Below are 21761 nucleotides of genomic sequence, written 5' to 3'. Positions count from 1 at the left end.
CGCTGATTGTTTAAATAATGATGTTCATGCAGAACATCAGTGACTCTGATCATCTTAAATAAGACAGTGTTCCTTCTCTGATTTGCCTGCGTCTTTGATAATAAATCCTCTGTACGCCGTTTTAAGTCTATTAATAATTATGACCACTGGAGTTCCTAATACAGCTACAAGTCATGGAAGCAGACTCTTTAACTGCTCTTTGGGCACCAGATGAATTTCCGAGATGAGACAAGCGGGCGGCACCCCACTGCTGGTGGCCAGTCTGCATTCAGGGTGATGTATTCGACAGTGCTGTAGGGCCAGCGAGCACAGCCTGTGATATTCATCTGCCCAATTAAGGCTAGTGTATCTCTGAGATGTCTGCCAATGCTTCACCCCCTAGCAAATCTGTTTCACAGCCATCCCACCGTTGATGAAGGTTGTATTATATGATAAATATTGCCTAGAGGGCCGACTGTGCTCAGACCCACATAGAAGTGAGAGAACCCGTGTCTCTGTTGTGATTTACACCTCTGACGACCAACTGTTTAACAGCACCAAAAGCCATGGGTAACACCACTGGTTGATGAATACTGAATTTAGATTTTTCTCACACTCAGTGTGTCTGTCTCATCTTTCCTGAGTTTGCCAGAGTAGCGTGTGTCGTCAGTATTCAGCAGTATTGTTCTGTTGATCAACAAATAGATTAATTAACAAATTGTTTCAGCTCCATGTCAGACACCTTCATATTGTCATCAAAAAGTGGCAAGAAATTCTGATGTAACTCCTAAACCGCCATAATCTGCAGTCTCAACTGGGATAAAGCTGGTCTCCTTCCACTTGCCAGTGTGTCTGCAGTGTAAACCTATTACAGTGTAAACAGACACTCACTACAAAGTAGAAGTGAGCAAGAAGACTGCAAAGAGAAAGTTGGTTGATGACCAATTTACACATTGTGGAGAGACAACATCATATAAATATGAATTCAACTCAAGATGATGACTGTGTTGGAAAAACAAAAGCTTGTGCATGGCTCCGGGTTGGCATTGTTTTTGTTGTTTGTGGTCTGCCATTATATCTGCAGGGAGGGTGGAGTTCAATGAACACGGGGAAAGCAAACAGCAAAGGAAAACTAGTATTCACTTCAATTCCTTAGTGAGTGACAACTAATATTTCTATTGAAAAAAGGTACTCAGAGTAGAGGTGGGCGATCTAACAATCTTACATCATAGATGATCTTACTATGGCATTTGATCTACTTTTCAGGTGAATCGTACAGATCCCGTCATTAAAAGGTACTATATTTAGATATTTACTTTTAAAAGTTCAGTCGCTGCTAACCAGGTCATTGTAAATGGTTAAATAGCTAGCTCGCTGACTGCAGCTGGTGGCGGCATCCCCAAGATGATGGAGTTGCAGTCAGTTGCAGGGACGAGAAACACAAAGCAGGACGAGCCGGGGCGAGCTGGTTAGGAATGACTAAACTTAAACTACTTACATAAGGCACCTCATAAATAAATAAATAACAGAACTGTCAAAATGAATACTCCAAATGAACTAAGCAAAAAATATGATAGTTGTGACAACATTATGGGTTAAAGAATAGCGGCGAGCAGACAAACACCCAACAGAAGTGTCAAAGCAGCCAAAAGATGCGAATCTCAACTTCTGATCAGGATATTCAGAATACAATCATAGTGGAACGAGGATGAAGAGATTTGTGAGTTGGGCCATTAGCCTTGAGTTGAAGTGACAAGCTTTGTGGCCAGGCAACCATATGCAAAACTAATCATGTGATCATATGAGTTCAACTAAATTTGGGGAAACTGGCGATTTTTACCAAAAAGATATGTCATATGATACTTTGGCCACGTCGCCCACCCCTAACTCAGAGCAAGTGTGGTGAATGAAGCATTATGCTATCCCATTTCAAACCTCTGAATTGCTGTCAGCATCACCTATGATTTAAACAATTCAGATATGTCTGATGTTGTGCTCAATGAGTGTGCTATTTTCCTGGCTGAAGAAATGAGCAGACCAAACTAAGCTTTGTAAGTGGAAACTAGAATGTGCCACAGCCAGATAAATCGTGATAGAAAAAAACAAAAAAACACATGGATGAGTTTGACAGAGCTCTGCAGGTTGTTGTAAAAACAAATGGAGATACACTGAATCAGCATATTTCTGCAGTCAACAAGACCAACACACCCCCGCACGGAAAACAATTAACATGAACAACATGTCTGACTGAAAAACAAAATGAAAACACAACAGCAATTCAGTCAGGTTGTTATGGTATTGATACAAATAACACTGTGGAAATGTACGTTATGCTCAACTTACCATGATAACAGGTAAACATGAAAGAAATGTTGAGTTTGCATTAAAGGAAATTGGCAGCAAAAGCAAATTAACACAGGTAATAGGGGAACTTGGTTAATAGCAGCAATAAGGTAAACTGATAAAACAGGACTGATGACAGTCTGTCTTAAAGGTGTGGCCCTCTCTTCAGTTTAGGCAAAGAAAACATGGTGACACCTGTAATGCTGTACTAAGCGCATTTTTCCGTGACTATTATCACTGTTTAAACTTTTGGCTTTCACAGTGTTGAAGAGAAAAGCCAGTTATTATTATTATTCATTTTAATCATTGTTGGAGTGTCTTGTGCACCATGACGACTTGCAGTGTTTCATTAAATATTTACTACTGTGAGCAACAGTGAGCGACATCATGTTAATCTAATGTTATCCACAAATTCAGGCAAATAGAGAATGAATTGGAAAAGGAAGGATAACTGAAGCACAACAGCGTCCAAGAAAATTCTCTGGGAGTAAGTCTAAATTTTCTGCTTTGGAACAACCCCATTACTGTAATCTGAAGCTCATTTTGATGTACAATTGTAAACATGCATTTCAAAGTACAAAGAGCACAAAAACATCACTTTGGTATTCAGTGAGTGAAGTAGGTCCAGAATTGTCATGCAGAGAGAAATCAAGCTTTCCATGTGATAGAATAATTGTACATAAGTTATCCCATATTGTCTACCATTATGTATTAACTACTTCATACTAACGGTGTGTGCAGTCTGCTTTGTATTTGAGCTATCTTACAGGAAACCGCAGCTGAGTGTCTGCAGGCTGATAAGTCAGCCAGAGCATGAGCTATCTTGGAGAAACAGGAAGTGCACCCAAACCACAGTCAAGATGAAACCAGTTTAGGCTGGTTTCACATCATATGTTGCAAAGTTGATGCACCGTTACGCTAATGTATTTGAGTGTACATCATGTTGCTGCTGTGTGACCCCTACCCTTTAGAGCAGCAACATTCATGTAACTAGGGAACGCCCAAAGATAATAAAAAGAAAGGGTTCGGCGGAATATGCTTCAGAGCGGGTTGGAGATTGTAACTGAGCATATCTCTGTCCGTTCTCCTCACGAGTAAGAAATAATGCTCTTGTCTTTCTCTTCTTTGTGTAAGTCTTAAGTGTTTTAGGTGGTGTCAACCTGACACCATGAGACTTTCCAGAACTCTGATACATTGAGCCACGCAGGTTAAGGCAAATGTGGCAGAAAAAATGTGGAGAGTGACAATGTTGTTTTAGCTGTAAAGATCAACTATTCGAAGTTCCCACATAAAAAAAAAAAAATGCCCAAGTTCCTCTCCACTCATGTTGTATCCATTCCCTCTCTAGAGAAGAGAGACGTGAGAGCTGAGAGGCTGACCTTTGTCCTTGCTCATTTTAATTAACCATAGCTAATATCAGCTATTTCTGTGATGAGGAGTCACATTATTGTGAGCGCACAAGCACACAATCACCTACGCAAATGCGTGCATGAGGACACACACATACAATGATGCATGCATGTGCAAACACATAATAGAGGAGAGAAATTTACAGGGGCTAAGATAGGGATTCACAAACTCACACACACACACACACACACACACACACAAACGGCAATGATTAGCGGCTAACTAAATGTCAGGGGCCATAATGGCAAACCTGTTCCTTTAGACACACTCACGTTCTCTCTACACTTTGCCTGCAATATCAATGGCATGACTAGCTGTTTTAATGCATTGTTATTCCACTGAGAGTCTTGATACACAATTATTCCGGTGGTGGGCAGTAACACTGATTCACTATCGTCTTCTCATAGCACAAATACAGTAATGAAGAACTACTGCATTGGTCTGGTCACAGTGTCTGCTTTTATTTTTTACTTGGATGCCAACTAAAGTTACATTACACAACAATTACAGCAAATAACCTCAACACCATTATCTCCACTCACTAATATTCATATTTACATTGAAACCTAACAAATTAAACAAGATTTGAATAAGATCTGAGCGAAAATTGCTTTAATTGTAGCTGTAAAACAAGCTTAGTCATACGTGTCAGCCAGTGTAATTTGAATAATGTCACATAAGCATGTAGCTTGTCACAATCGGCCCCTCTGAGTGACTTCATGTCTGGACAATTTTTTTCCTGTTTTATTTTGAAATTCACTTGTATGTCTGTTGGTTGTTTTACTTCCTGCCCTTGTGTCTTTCCTGCCTGTCCGATTGTCTTACCCTTGCCTTCTTGTGTATTTAGTCTCTGTGTTGTGCTCATTTTTGGTTAGTTCATCTACGTATGATCACTGTTGTTCCTCACGTGCTGAATCCTCTGTACCCATGTACCTGTGTACCCGTATACCCATGTACCTGAGTTGATTTCCCTGGTGCCTGTACTACGAAGCGAGTTCAACATACCCATGATGGGTATCTGGCTTCACTGAGCCTAACACTGGCTGTCCAGGGCAACCTGTATCACAAAGCTGGTTGTGAATTGGCTCAGTTAACTCTGACTTTTCCTATCTGGCTATGAGCGCGTTCATATGAAATACGCAGATTTGTTAATTACAAGCAACATCATCAGGACCATGAATAGAGTAATTAATATGATATGAGAAGACACAGTAATATCTGCCAGTAAACTTGGTTACAGCATCATCCAAAAGTGATATATAAATAATATGATCACATAATTAGAGTAGAACAGACACACTAGAAATAGTTTCCAACTATATAAAGTCAGGCTAAGGATATACTGTAAATAAGTACAAAAAATACTATTAAGTTTCTTGCTGAGTGAGTACTTTTGCTCTTTCATCCAGTGATGAGCAAACTATTATGTATATGTGATGCAGATTAAAAAAAAGAGTTAATGTCAGACTGTTTCTGCTGCCAAAGCAGGAGGAGTGAAGAGAGGAGAAGCAGTTGATGTATGACTGAAAAGTTGACTTATAATCATCATATTTAACAGTGTGTGGATCATTTTTCATTTTCATTTCATCATTTTAAGACAACAGTGATGGAAGAACAGTGTAAAAGTATCAACACTGTCAGGAATCCTGTTATGAATCAAATAATTCAGTTCAATTAAAATTAAGCTTTAATAGTAATTATGTAGTTATTTCGTGTGATAAACTCTTTTGTCCATGTTGGGATTCTGCAGGAATGATGACTGGTTTTCCAGTGACCTGACTGGTCAGTGTTTGGGCTGTTGACAGGTTTTGACTTTATGTAAGATTAAGATGCTCCAGAGTAGGTTAGGTGTGCAGCATAAGTTACCACGGTGATGTACCCTGATAAGAAGTGAACCATAGTCGAAACCCTAGAAAAGCCAGGGTTAACCATAAGGTTACCTCGCTAACCCCCAAATCCTGCTCGATAATACAGGCCTCTGTTGCTTGTTCCTGGATACCTATGTGTGTCTTGTCATCTCATCTGCCAGTAAGCCTGTTATTTTTTCATTAAAAGTTACCACACTACTTCAGCCAACCTGCGTGCCTGCGTCGGGGTCCACCTTTTTCCTGCGCTGCTTTCAACTGTAACATAGCTTACAACACATCCTTGGTTTTATTAGGATCAAGGGATTTTAGCTTTTTTAAAATACAACTAGTATTAATGATGAAGCCAATTTTTTTTTTAAAGCACAATCAAAGGACTACAAAATTTATGTGATCCTGTCCACACTGCTTTACACATTTATAAGACCACATATTATCATGGTATAAAGTAAACACATTTACTCAAGTACTATACTGTACCTACAACCCTGTGTTCCGGAAATGACATGGATATACAACTAAACATAACTGTGACCGGAATACCTTTCCTGTTAACGTAATGAGTATATGTTGTTAATTTACATATTTGGCTCGTCGCAAATAAGTTCATACTGAACACATCAGTAAAATATTCACAGACAATGTATTTGTTTTGTTGTTTGTTTGACTGACTACAGCATTAATAGTTTTTTATGATGATGTTTCAACACTCACTGCACTTAGTTAAGATTAGAGAAAGACTGTGGTCTGATTTAATACAGAAAAACCTCACAGTGACTTCAGACCAAATGTGTTTATTTAGGATCTTTCCCTCTCCTTAACCAAAGTGCTTTTGTTGCCTGAACAAGACTCTGGATGGAAACCCCGGTCTCTGGTGTGACATTTGTGGACTTTATACATCCACCATGCACCCCAACTACCTCCTTGTGAATCTGCTGCTTTTAATATGTTTATGTGGCACTTTATTCATTCAGAAAAACACTTTGTCCCTGAATGTAATCCAGCCAGTGTTTACGTGTCCTACAAAACATATTTGCTGTTGCCGTTTAGCTGTATATGAACGTAATTTCTAGGAGACAGAGTTGTATTCTATTCCACTACAAGGCAGAGGGAAATATTGTGCTTTTTCATTCATTGACATTATGTGACTGCTAAAGTTACTAACTAGACTATGATTTTACAAACAAATCATATAATCAGTTTATAAAATGATGTAGTGCTACAGATTAAACGATTCAACTATTCACCTCAGCTAGCTGTAACATAAGAATTCTGCTCATGTGTAAACGCATTGGCAATAATATTCCAATAATATTATATAGTAATTTAACACTGTGAAAGAGTGATGGTTCTGCCCAAAAAGTACTTCTGCTTTTGTTAATTTAAGTGCCTTTTGCTGACTTAGGTGAAAGATATATAGGAGTGCTTCTTCCACCACTGTATATTATACATGTGAGTGGGGATCAACCAGGAGGGTCAGCCAGTTACTGTTCACTTAAAATGTATGAAATGCAGATATGTTAGATAAGGATAGAAAGAAGTGATGGGTAGATTTCCAGTTCAGAAGATCACACTCAAAACTCATTAAAGGAGCCACAATAACCACTTTATGTCTGTGTTAAGAAATAACACCTGTGGGTGTGCAGACTTAATTTACTGAAATGTCTACCCAGTTAGGAGAATGACTTCTTCAACCTATTTTTATAGAATTTATAGGCTATTACAGAAAATTGCCTCTCTAATAGCAACATTCCCTTTCATCTTTCAGTGAGTAACAGCAACTATTGACAAAATATTCTGCTATGTATCAATGAACAATCTAGAATTTAATATTAAACTGTTACTTGAGACCAGGTTTAAATAGGAAATTGTTTAATCAATATGTCCAAACAGTGCAATCTATTTTTAAGTGAATAAAAAGCTAGGTAGAGCTAGGTTGCAATTATGCTTAAACTTTAGAGTATTGATATATAATCCTCAAGAGGTATCCACACCAGTATATGAGGGAGGCCCGCCACTGAAAAGGTGTTCATTCTGTGTATTAATTTGTGAAAGTGTATTTGATAGGAACGTATTTGAAGACTGAGGTTGTGACGCAATGAATCTATTTTTAATGCACCTAGAAATTAATGAGAGTGACAGAATCATAGCATATTAAGAATAAACAGAGTTTTACTGGGCCTTTTTAGGCTCTACTCTGTAATTATACTCTATCTCTGTCCTGACATCAAAGAGAGGAGCGACGACCTGGAGGTTTAACCCTCCATCTCACTTCTTGCTGAGAAATACTCTTCCCAGACAGACTCACTCCATGGGCGGGGGCGATGAGTTTTCACCATGGATCCGCTCTGATCCATATTAATGTCCAAAACATTTTCATCACATGCAGGATTACGCCTCACATTTGTGAAAATGTTAACCCTATGAAGTACCACGTCACTCTGTGATAATTTGATGGAAGATGCAGAAACCTGATTCAGACTACGACATGTCAGCAAGATTCCTCTGAATTAATTTGTCAGCTCAAACACCCTCGGCCTACAGTTTTGGGGTTTTAGCGACGAAAGCTTGAAACACATTAGCAATGCCCATGTGAGCAGTTACTGGTGAAGGGAAGTGTGCCTCTTTCCCCCTTCTCGCTGTGACAAGATATTCTTAGATGAGAGGTGCTGTGCATATTTAATACATTATCACATCTACAATCTTAATTAACAGAGAGGGAGGAAAAGAATGGCGGCTGAGGAGGATGGTAATCATGTGATGTGTAGAAGGGCTGGTTGGTTTTGATACCAATCTCTCATTCCTCTGTATGCTACATCAGATAATGGTCAGGGTAGACTGTAAATAGGTCATCATATGGATGGTGGAGATGAGGATATGCAGATGGGGATCAGCAGAACAGTATAGTAGTAAAACAAAAAGAAAGAAAACTCAGATGATGTGGACCACGAGCAGCTAGTGGTCATAGTTCAGGTTGTCGGTGATGTCACATCAGTTTTGCTCCATAATCAGTGCACAGCCACAGGGCAGAACCCATTCAGTTTAATCTTGTTAAGTCAAGTATTTAAAGGAAGGGTTTAACTGCTCAGCAGTTACCTGTGCCAAATGTACCTGGAGGAAAACATGGACCCTTTGAGTAATTCAGCAGACCCCGATGGCCCTGATGATTATTGCTTTTGGCTGAGATTATGTGAGAGACCCATTTAGGCACAGGTAGATTTGAAGTTGAGCACTGTGATAAACATTTTTCCTGGTGTGATGCAGCAACAACACTTTTGCAATAGCCATTGCGTCACATTTGCATCACTGTACAGAATATTAATATTCTCATAGGTTTCTCTGCATCTGCTGGCACATCTTACCGACAGTGCTCTCAGCATCAGTATTATATTGAGTTATTTTTCACCATCAGCATATGGAGCTTCAGATTTCTTTCATTTTAAAGAAGAACTTAGAGAACAAATATCATACTGAGGCTGTGCCCTTTAAATCGTGTGATTCTGAGCTGTAATGCTGGTGCAATAGTGGTGTGTTTTAAATTCCACAATTTTCTCACTTCTTGTAGGCTCTGTTTCATGGCAATGAAGCGATGGGGGAAGAGAGGCACAGATGCAAACGTCTAATTTGCTGAGGTGACACAAGGTCTCTAGGGGGATAAATGTCACGCAGAGATAAAATGATTCTGAAAGATGAGGGTGCAGGCAGAGCCATATATAACCCCATGCCTTTAATGCTGCAGCATGTGATTCATGTGTTAAGAAGAGTGACAATAAGTAAAACTGTTGGTGTGTTTAGGATAAGAAAACACTGTTCATGTGTGGCTTTTTTTTAATAAAATGAATGGCTATTTCTCATTGACATTAAAAGTTGAAAGGTTTTTGTAACACATGGCATTTTAGCATTCTTCCCACAACTAACACATTGGTAAAATATTTTTATACATGTGTTGACTAAATTAAAATGACATAACCAAATACCAGAAAGCCACCCAGTACCGCTGACATAGATATGCATCTCAGATAGACATAATTGCACAGTGGATCAGTCAGTCAAGGACCCTTTCATGCACCTGAAATGAGTTGAGACCATAGCATATTTTCATACATATGCAGTAATTGCTCTTTGCTCTGATTTTCTGTTACTCCTCATGGAGCACTGTCTAGCAAAGCAAAACTGCCAAAAAAATCCAATGCCATGAAATCCTTTTACTTCAACTGTAACATTCGTGTCGCAGCATTAATAAATGTTGTATGCTTGGACTGAAAAGCCCAGATTAAAGTGTCTTTTTTTCTTAGCAAGTCTTCCCTTTCCTTTCAGTAGATGAAAAAACAGCATGCTCCCAGAAGCCTCTGCAACATGACAGAGCTGCTCCCTTGCTACATTTCATCTGTAAAGAAATCCCTCTGTTCTCCATGAGTGAGCTTAAGCATGTGTACACAAGTACCGCACAGTGACAGGTAATGATTCACAACACAGAGTTTGACAAAGTAAATAAACAAAAGTACAATATGGTGTGAATATGGATATGGCATAATAGCACACATATGTTATAGGCCCATATAAAAAAAGAGTAATGACAGAGTGTCTGGCAATATAATGAAGCAAATTTTTTAACTACCTTGAGTACCCTGTCAGAAACATGACCGTAGGCATTTATCAGCTGGAGTGAGTCATCTGTACCTCAACATACTTCCTGTCTGCTGCTCACATTCGGATACAGAGCTCTGTCTCAACGTCTGGCGACCCATTTGCCGGGATACTTAAAAGCAGAATTAGACACATAATCGAAACACCATCAAGCTTTACGAATAGCTGATAATAGTAAAAGTAACAAGTGCAAAGCATATTTATGGAACTCTATGTTCAATTTTCTCTTGTACAGTTATATTGTCCAATCATCATCTTAACCAGTCTGTTGTTGTCACTGTAGAATATTTTTGTTTTCTTGTATCACTGTCCAGCTGTTGCTCTGACTCTTGGTTCTTAACATGTTGTGAACTTTTTTTTCCATGAAATTGCTATTTTTATAAGCTTTATCTAACCATACTATTGTTTTAAAAACACCTGTCTCAGAGTATAACTGAGCCATCACTGACTAAAATTACCAGCATGTTCCATTTGTGAACTGTAGAACAACAATTGGTATTTGTAGGTCAAACTGTTGCCAAATCTTAGCCCCTAGGTCACATCCATCAGGAATTCTGGGCATTGCAAAATGTATTATACAGCTGACAGCTGGCACATTAGCTTCGGTTTGATTGTGGCCATATGGCCAGTGGTGAGGAGCTGCCATGACCCGAAACACCCCTGGTAAGATTCCCATTACAGAATGTTCTTCAGAAAGCCAACATCTACGAAACATGATGGTCCTGTAGTGACTATTACTGCCTGCCAAGCAGCTGACTGCGGTTTATCACAGGTATATTTAGAGGCAAGGGGCACCTGTAAAACATCGCTGAAACAGAGGCAAAGTGACTGTTTAAACCAAAGCAGCTCTACTCGCTGTCAGTGTGAATGTCATGTGAAACTTAGCCACTCCACAGTTCACTAACTCACAGGACTGTACATCAGGAAAGGGCTCCAGTGTTTTAATGGAAAGACAATGGAGCAATTTTGACAGCTGGAGCTAGGTGGACATGGATGGAGCTTTATATTGCCAATACTGTTAAATTAGTCATCCTAGGAGTATCCTGTTATGACCCATGGACTCACAGGTAAATCTAATTTTAACTACCTTTTCATAATAACATTATGACCTGCAATAAGCTCGAATTTGATGGGATGCACTACTCTGACTTTTTCTCTCCTGATACAAAAACACATGGTACCTGCCAATACCATGTATCAATTTAATACCAGTGCTCTTTTTTTCACCAAACCAAAAACCTGTATTACACTTCCTCACAGAAAAGAACTCAGTGAAACTACAGTTGCACAATGTTCATTGTAAGATTTAATGTGAGTCCTTGTTTTCTGAGCTGTTCTCCTTTATTGATCTCTGTTAAAGGTGGTAATATCTTCAGTTACTTTGTTCATGTTTCAAATTGACTTATCTACAAAAAGTGCAGAGAATGTACTTTTAGGAAAACTTTATAAAGTCAACTTTTAGTAATGTCAGCTAACTTCAAATGGCATCACCAACACACAGTTTCACAGTAAAAGCCTCTACTGTGTTTGCATTAAAATGCATTTATTGGAAAGGGCATGCAGGATGTGCAGGATGATTAATAGCAGTAACTTCGTCAAAAAATGCCCTCATCACATATCAACTATTTAAATGTTTATTGTTGATTGGTCACATCTGGTCAATACTCAGTCCACTTCTTAAGTCAATGTTGAGGCCAATACTGATAAGTTGACAGGTTCTATGAGAGTTGACATCATTACCCGCCAGGAGGAAACAAGAGGGAAAAAGAGGAAGAAGAACTGCAGTACAGAAGGAAGGGTTGCTTGCTTAAGGGAAGTATAACAAGACACAGTGCTATTGATGGACACACTGGCAGAAGCAGAGACTGCCCCTGTGACCTTTCAGCTATGGGACAGTCGCTGTAACTGCAAAGTACCATGGTGCACTGTGACGTGCTGACAAGTTGCTGATAGAGCACTGCATTTATATTTTACACATGGAGCTTATGTGTATCGACATCAAACAAACATTAAGTGAGCCAGTAGATGTTCATTGTCACAATCTGGGACACTTCCAAATTACAGAGGGTTTTAACTCTGTGACCCTCTGATAAGGGGACAGGCTTGTTAACCAGTGGGCCATTTTCAAGGGGAGTGAGGTGAGCTGCACTCTTATCAACAGCCACGTGCCTGCCAGTGTAACAGACAACCACATAAACAAGCACAATAATTCAAAAGGCATTTAGGGCATGCTCAAACTGGTGCAGTACCACCCTACACCCACTCCGTTTTATAAGTACAGCGCAAGAAGATGGATGTTGACATATGAAAGCCAACAGCTTAGAAAATCTCAAATAACAAAATGAGCAGAGAGCACACTGCTTTCTGTGTTACTGCTCATAGTGTGGTATTTTCTAATGTTTTCTTAACAGGTGCAAACACCTGAGAAGGTTTGTTTTGACTGTTGTGTTCATCCCAAGTGAAATCTGCAACGTCAAAGGATGACAGTTTACCAAAACACTGTCCAGACTGTTTGGGAATTGATATGATTTTTTTTTTCTTTTTCTTTTTTTTTTTTATAACAAGTTGTAGTGTTTTTACAGTCTGGATAAAGATAAAACAAATATTTTAAATTATGGTTTAGACCAAACAAAACAAACTGCAGGTATAATCACACCCCTAAAACAATTCTCTAAGCTCACTCCATATGTCATGAAAGCAATGCCAGCTGGAGAGCTGTGTCCTACTTGCACATTTCACATATCACAGCTCACACATCTACAATAGTGTGTTTCCGACCCTTACCTCTTCTATTAATACTATGCTGATTGTGTGGAAATATGCATATTCCAACATCATGTTCTATTGAAATTAATCCTAACCTTGGCTTGAAAACAGAATAAAAATAATTTGGTATGCGTTTGTACTACATCTGTTTTCTGCTTTGAGCTACAACAAGGATGAGAGCAGTGGACAGTGAATGCGGGCCATCATACTACAGTTGTGAAATAAATACTGTAATTAAAAGTAGAATGTAATGAACTGTCTTTTCCTTTGACAGCTTGTCTGATAAGATTCTTATTAATATTACTGTCTAAACATATTCAGACTGGCCCATACATGCAGTAAATCTTGGCATCAGCCTATTTAAGTGAAATAGAACAGATGGATTTTCAGTGGGGCTGTTTTCCTGTATAGGCACCATCAGTATACAAACTTAGCCATCACCCTGTTACTCCAACAAATAATTAGGATTCTGTTGTCAATAAGTTCTCTGTGCCCACAACCTAATGTCCCGTAAATGCAAATACACCTATCGACCTTGTTGTTCCCCAAACCGGGGCTCAATCTGGACAGCTTCTCAAGAGCTCAATGGTAGTTTCACTTTCATGTTAATTCAAAGCCTTACCACCTGTTAACAAGTGCAGTAGTATGTACAGCATGTGAATAACAAGACAGGATACAGCTAAGAGTTCTAAAAAATCACATCTTATTTTGTTACCTGCTGTGACCAAACCCAGGGAGGCTTGATTAAAGCTACATAGTCTGCCTGCAGTCATTTAAACCAACAGGCTTCTACTCTGTGTTGTATCGCCTACAGGCACAAAATGTACCCTACAATGTCAGTTTGCCTCCACAGAAGAAATGTCTCTGCTGAGGAGATTTTATCTTGTTATTTTACGCAAGCAATAACGGATAAAGCTCTTGTTCTAACTAAGACTACAAGAGAATGACAGACATTTTTACTGCACAGATGGTGCAAGATACACCTGTGACCATTAGGTACACGGGCCACACAAGAATACTGTCGGACTCGCTATGAACATTCTGTTGGCTAAATGATCCGTGTAATAAGTAACAAACAAGATGTTAGATAAATAAAGGCAGAGGAGGACAAAAATTATATAAAAGTATGCAGAAATGATCCTCCAAAATACTGCAGCCACCAGTCGGATATCAAAGAGGATACTATATACAGGCGCAGACAACTGAAATCCATCGCTACCTACTAATGGAAAGGGTGTAAATCCTGACAATTGTTTGTTGATACTTGTTCAAATATACACACATACAAAGAAAAGGGCTCACACATAGACAAGTCCCTGTACAGAACAACATGGATTACCTATACGTACCTTTTACAATAAGGTTGAGAAGCTTTGGCCGTGGATTGCGCTCACTCTGAATGGAGCATGTGTACTGGCCATCGTCAGTTACATCCACTTTCTGTATCTGAAGGCTGTACTCATGTTTGTCGCCAACACTGGACACGATGGACACTCGTGGGTCCACAGACCACTTGTCGTTCCCTGCGAATATGATGCTTGAGCGGTTCAGCCAGGCTCCTTTAGAGATCCCATCCAACAGGTAGCACCTACAGTGACAGGAAACACCTCAGTTAGATCTGGGGAAATGACAACTGAAATAGCAAATATTTTTGAAAATATGAAGTCATTGTGTTTGCTGTCTAAATAGTATATTATCCATTAGAGACATCTCTGAGGAGGAGAAGGATTGTGTGTGTGTGTGTGTGTGTGTGTGTGTGTGTGTGTGTGTGTGTGTGTGTGTGTGTGTGTGTGTGTGTGTGTGTTTATAAGTTCTCCCCAAGTCCTTATCGTATAAACATACATCCTGAAAATGTGCAATGCTCAGTATTCATTTTTTTTAATGCAAGACCAGGGAGCATGTGGACCAAAGGAAGGATAAACTTTAGTTATAGACAGGAATGGGTAATGTGCCAGAAAGTGAGTCATAAAAGACAGAACTTTAAGCACCTGGAGGGTATGATTCAACCTGTTAAAGCTGTTTTAAAATAGCCAGAGCCATGAGTAATGGTTGGGCATAAGAATGATTGCTCTATTGTCGTTGGTGTGTCTAAACAGACAAAGACTTCTAGTGAAAGTGCACTTCTCTGTCAAAGTCTGGTGTAGTAGACATAGAAATTTATATTCAAGCAGCTAATTAAGCACAAGTGTACCTCCATTTATGACAACTGTGAAGTGGTATTCAGGCTTGTGCAGTTTTGTTTTGTTAAAAGGTTTAGAAGGCCCAGTGAGGACAGTGGACATTCAATAAACGCAGAATGAAGAAAAAATTGACAAAAGAGAGAATACAACTGACCAAAGAAATAAAATTCACCACACATTAGGTTCCTCTAGACTGACTGTAAAAACATAGTGCAAATAGTAGTGTATATGTTTTTCCTTTTTTTTTAATCATGATTCACAATTACAACTCCTGGCTGTATTTGCACATAGCTTTACAATGTGAGCATCTATGCAAAAGTGAATAGTGAGTAAACAAAGTATAGGCCTTCAGCCCAGCCACAAATAATCAAACATCCCTGGCTCTGACAACGCTGTAGTCTAGGACTGATTCATGTGTTACCATTACTGAGGCCAATACATTTTCCTTTTCTAAGCTAATTCTACTGAGACAAAGGATCAGGAAATTGCACGACATGATGAGTCTAGGGTCACCACTGTCAGAGCGCAGTTGTTTTTACTCCTCATTCCAGCAGTGTTTGGACTTAAGGAATCGCATCATACTCTGTGACAAATACTGTAATAATGAGTAGGAAAAGAGGCAATCAAGTTTGGCTCTTTAGCTGTTGTCGACATGCCATGCAGACAGCCAACACCAGTAGTAAAGCCACCGAGGAAATCAGTTTGGCACTAACCACAAAGCTCTTTACCCTCAATGCCAAGAAAGTGTCTGTCAGGAAAGCAGTAGAGGACAATGGTATAGTCCAGGCTGGTCTCCCCGAGGCGAAGGCGAAGGCATTGCCTTAGAGGTATTGTGAAAAAATAAAGTGGCAAACAATGGAGAATGGATAGTTAAAAAAAACCCACAGAAGAAAGAGGTCTAGGTACTTTGTAAAGTCCACACAGACCTGTCAGTTAGTTAGCCCATTGACCACCTGAGCCATGGTGTTTCTGGCTTTAGGCAAGATTTACTGAAGGAGCCTCAGGGCAAGTTTCTTTCCTTTTTTTGTTAACAAAACAGGAATGCATTTGATTTTAAAGAATTTAAGGGTGCAGATTATTTATTTATTTCTTCAACGTCTACAGGATGTAAGTGCAAATTTAACTCACTTTTCCATATGTAAAATGCAGTATTGCAACAATACAGTAAATTTTGAATGCATGTTCTGCCTTTGAGAGAAAAAGCTTTAAAGTGTTAAAAGATGATAAAATGATATGATATGATAAAAGGCCTTCAGCGACTAATAATTTAACACACTTTAGAGGAACCACTGAGGGTGTGATCTTAACGCCTGAACATTAATGCACAATCCACTGTTCAGGCCAATCCACTGTGCAGCACACAACCACTGATGTGAAGAACTTGTCAACAACTTGCTGGGCTTTTATCGTTATATCCTTGTAAAACAAGGTAACCGTAAAAACATGTTCTCCAGTGTAGTTGCTATTGATTTCTCTGTTTTCTCATCAAAAATAGTCCTTTCAGAATCAAACATTCTCTCCATGTAGGCTTAGAAGTGGCTGTTATACACTTTACTCCTTCGAAAAAAGCAGAAGCTGTGGCTTGACTACATGCTGGTGACAATGTACTTCAGTGGTGACAGGTTTTTTACCACTTAAAGAAGCTCGGATTCCACGGTGTGGAAATTTACCCACTGTGTAATAAACTTGTGACAACACCAGTGGTGCTGATTACACCGGACATTTCTGCTCAATATCAGTAGATTAGAAGTGTTACCTCGAGATGCTGCCACCTTTGCAGATAGCCTCATTAATATTATCAGGTTGGGTTAAAATATGAAATATTTCCAAATAGGTGCTTTAGAGATCTCAACAGTCCTCTCGTCACGATAAAACTATTTGATGAACGTGGGTGCTACCGCTGACATGAGAAAATAAACCAAATAGGTTTATGTCTTTAAAAAAAAAGGGGGGGGGGGGGGGGGGGGGGGGGGGGGGGGGGGGGGGGGGGGGGGGGGGGGGTGGGGGGGGCAAATGGGCAAGTTACGTAGGGCTGTGCCTGAAAACTGTATAACACTGTGTAACACCGGCAACACCTACTACCGCGGCAACCTTAATCAAAAGGTCTCACACCACACCTGCAGCATCACGTGCTTCTCTGCTCTCCAGGACCAGTTTGTTCAAAACAATCATATAGCTGCTGTTATCTGTGAAGAAGGTAAATAAAAACTTTTAACAGCCACTTTTCAAGGATAAATTTGGGATGAAGTATCACTTAAACAAAGCCGTAGTGCCAGAAGTATGGCTGGAGGACACTTCACCCGGCCAAGATCTCTACTCAGAGACTTGACATTTTTCTTCATCTTGATGAACCAGTCCTTGATGTTCTTTCGCTGTTTTTGCAGTTCGCTTATCACTGCTGAGTATCTTTGCAGTCTCCCTCCAGAAATGATTATTGTTATCTCCCTGTCTTTGTGATATCACACCAAGGAGCCATACAGACGGCAGTATTTATACACCTCCTCATAAAGGTGTGTTAAAGCAGCCAATTTTTACATTTGCACACTGTCTCAGGTGTTGTTACTGTGGCTGGTTCCTTTGCTGCTGATGCTGTCAAATAATAACTACTGTACATGGGAACTGATCATAAGTCTGGCATGTGTTCGACATGCCTGTGTGGTAGATTAGGCTGCTGTTAGGCAAAGTCACTGCCTGTGATGTCAACCCATTTGATGTAGTGTTGACTGAGTGAAAAACATTGATACAAAACAGACTGATACAGACGACATATGTTATTGTGATAAAATTGTAGTGTCTGTAATTGCCTGATTGTACTATGGGAGTCGTAGTTAGCTTCTTTCCCAAGAAATTGTAGGTACACAAGCTTGTACCTTCAGCATTTTATCAAAGAAGCAGATATTCTGAAACCGTAGTTAATCATTTGGATTGACGATTGAACCAGGAGAGTTTTCATGCTGATCCAAGTGCTCCAACTGTGAGTCATGTAACATTGTGCATGGGAAAAATCAATGGGACTTTCACTTACTGAGGGAGCCTGAAATCACTCCTCCTACGTTGCAACTTTATTACAAAGTAACTTTTATTTCACTGGGAAATCATTTCTCATTCTGATGGTTTTTACTAGACACAGAGGTGTGCCATCACCAGGATACTTAAGCTTTAATTTTTAACCTGCTTTTTGGTGATTACAATACTTTGCTTTTAAATACATTTTAATTAGTTGGCTTTAGTAGTTTTGCTTCGTCTTATTATTTACCGTGTCTTTGAATGCAAATGTATTTCTTGTTAATACATTTCACATGGACATTCCACATCAAAAACAACAAACTACTTCATGTTCTAAAAGAATTTCATCAGCCAGGTCTTTCTTCTGCCACCTTTCCACATTTCCTTTGTTCATTCCCTCAATCATCTATAGCAGCACAAAACTGATAACACCTAAGGTGGGCTTTGCTTTCATCAGGTCCCTTTTCTCCAGAAGCACACCAGGATACAGACTTCCTATGGTTTATACAAAGCTCAGGTAATTATTCCACAGACCTCAGTGCATCCACTCTGAAGCAGCTCTGACACCTCAAACATGCGCTAATTGATACTTTTATCTATCCCTGCTTCTGATGAGTGATTGTAGAGGAACCAGGCTCATTACAAGCTTTATTTTTATTTTTTTATTTTTTGTATTCTTTTTTGGATTTTGGCTCACAAATAACAGAGTTCAATTCAAACCCTAGTGATTATGCACAATGTGCAAAAAAGGAAAGTGATAAGCTGGTGTTTCAGCACCTCACATGAATGGAAAATGATGACAAACCATTAATTACAGTATGGCAGCTGGTAAGAGGAGCAGATTGTAATCCGTTTAGCCAAACTCACTCAAGCTCTTTGATTGGAAGCCATAATTAACACTGGGGCATCATTCTGACCCAGATTCGTATTTGCTTTATAAAATTGTTTTCTAGGTTCCTCAACTGTAAATATTCTTCCTGGCACCAACTCCAAAGATCTTGTCTTGCAAAAATATTTCAGTGCTTCACAGTCTAGTAGTTCACATTCAGCAGTCCTTTCTCTATATTTGGCACAAGAAATGAATACACTTCTGGATGGGTCCTTCTGTAGTATGAGATTTATAGTTATGTAACAGTTATATAATAAACACACAGGACGTTTAAACCTTAAGCAATGCAGACCTCATGTAAGCTCACTTTTGTCTGTTTACGCTAACTGTAATTAAAAAAGGGAAACAGCGTAATATCTTAAACCTTCACCTATGTTCTCCAATGAATACAGGAAATCAGATGTAGTTTTAGTTTTAGTTTTTGTCACAAGACCCTCCTCTATTGTTAGAAATTTTATAAATGTATTTAAAACAAACCTGCAACCACACTTTAGGTTAAAACAGCAATTTTTAGCTCTCAAAATTAATCGTCTATAGTTTGGTCTAGAAAACATTGACAAATTCTCATCATAATATCCCATAGTACAAGGTGATGTCATTGTCTTCAAATGTTTGGTTTTGTTCAAACCCCAAAATATTTCATTTACAATAATGTATCATGCATAATATTGTAATGATAAATTTAAGAACATGGAGGAAACAAATCTTTGACATTTTAACAATTTAAGACATTTTAAAAAACTTGCTTGATTAATAAGTTATCACAATTTTCTCTCAATCAACTAAAAGATACTAAAACATTGTGGAGCTGAGGAGAACTACAAAGCCTGGTGATAATTCTCTGAGGTACACTGCACTACAGGTATTCATCTAATCCATTGTTAACAAAGATGTTCATCAACAGGTTTAAATGGTCATTATACATATCTCATATCATTTGGTTAGTCTTTATATAAGAAATAGATTATAGCTTCTTTACATGGCATATTATGCACAGTAAATTAATAAACAATTTACACTTCAGCACAGTGTCAGTTGACAGAACTTTGTCACATGGTGCTTTGTATACATGTTATAGCTAAGGTTTCTGCAAAATTATAAAGCAAGTAAGAATGGGCTGGAACTTTGGATATTTTGCAAATAGAAAAATAAAAGGAGGATGGCACATTTCTTTGCTCTAACAAGAAAAATCTGAGCAATTCCACTTTCAATCACAACTTGTCTGATGCTGAAATCTATCAAAAGAGTAAGCTGTGTATCACTTCTGTTCCCCAACAGTTGGTATGACACTCAATCACTGACGTGTAAATTAAACTTCAGACACTGAGGAGACCACCTGGAACATTTCACTTTCCAGTCTGTGGTACACTGGAATAAGTCAGAGTATTAGTGGTGTACTGTATCATTGTAGTGGAACATCTGCTTAAAGACAATGCTTTTGTGTTTCTGTTAATAGTGGCACCCACTTAACCCGCTTGAATGAAATAAGTGTTTTGAAGAGCATAATGAGCGAGTTTGTGCCAGCCATAAAAATGTATGAGGAAAACCCTTTGATCGTAAAGTCAGGGACAGATGTTTTATTCCATTTTAACCCTTTCACACATAAAGAGAAAGATGCGGTGATGGCTCTATCAGCACTATGCGCTCTACAACCTTTATAACATCTCACTGCCCTGAACAGAGCTCAACTGTCCAATGAATCCTCAAATGAGAAAATGCATTTCACACTGACTGACTGGATGTTGAAGGACTAGTGAAAAGAGCTAATGTCTGAAAATCTGGGATCCTTTCTGCTGTGAAGTCAAAGAGCTTTGGTTGTATTAGTTAAAGAATAGCCCTCAGTAGAGAGCACAAAGGTCAAATAATCCTACACATTCTGTCTGATCCAAATTGTACATAGATCATAGATCTCAAACCATAAATATGTCAGATGTTCTACATCAAGATCCATGGATTATTTCAGGAGAAATGAATGTGGAAAAAATGACCTTTCTCGCAATGTTAAGGAAAGTGGTTAAAAATTCCTCCAAGATACGCTCTTTTAACCAGATCAGCACCAAAATGTAATGGGTTCTTCCCTGGTGTGTGCCTATCCCTCCACCAAGTTTGGTGCAAAGCGGTTCAGTACTTTTTATGTAATCCTGTTGACAAATAAACGAACAGAGACAGGTGAAAACATAACCTCCTTGGCAGAGATAATAACAGGAATGATAAAAATAAGGGAGGATATTGTTCAACAGATAATGTTCAAAAGATAATAGCACTAACACTAACACATTTTTTCATTTTTAATGAAGGTACCAATTACTTTCTTAATTATCTGATTAATTGCTAAGTCTGAAAATGTCAGAAAAAAAAAGTTTCATTTTTATTCAACAATTTCCCTCAAGTTGACAAATTCAAATTAAATTAACCAGGATTTCTTCACATTTAAGAAGCTGAAATCAATCAAAATTCAGCTCGATTAGGTATTACCATGGAAAATGCTAAAATGAAAATACATAAAACAACAAAATGTACATTTGGAAATCCATAATGTGATTATCTGACCAAAAAAAGTCCTTTTCAATAACCATGTTAAGTCAACAAACACATTAAGATCTTTTAGTACTAAAACAAAGTAAAAAATCTTTCTTGCCGTCCCTGTCCCATTTCATTGTGTTTTATCTCTATCAG

The 21761-nt window shown here is 38.7% G+C and overlaps 1 protein-coding gene across 3 annotated transcripts in view; it reads right to left on the bottom strand.

Annotated features, from left to right (window-relative positions):
• The window catches only part of negr1 (neuronal growth regulator 1), a 131969-nt gene that overhangs the window by 79351 nt on the left and 30857 nt on the right, over nt 1-21761 (bottom strand). For all 3 annotated transcript variants that reach the window (XM_022739306.1, XM_022739288.1, XM_022739297.1), the window contains exon 2: nt 14360-14598. In XM_022739306.1, coding sequence (XP_022595027.1) covers nt 14360-14598 — 239 coding nt within the window. The remainder of the gene's footprint in view (nt 1-14359; nt 14599-21761) is intronic.

Source organism: Seriola dumerili, unplaced genomic scaffold (genome assembly GCF_002260705.1).
Source record: "Seriola dumerili isolate Sdu_G_001 unplaced genomic scaffold, Sdu_1.0 BDQW01000002.1, whole genome shotgun sequence".
In the NCBI taxonomy this organism is placed as follows: Eukaryota; Metazoa; Chordata; class Actinopteri; order Carangiformes; family Carangidae; genus Seriola; species Seriola dumerili.
Note: the sequence above shows the minus strand (reverse complement) of the source record. Positions and strands in the feature narration are given on the sequence as shown.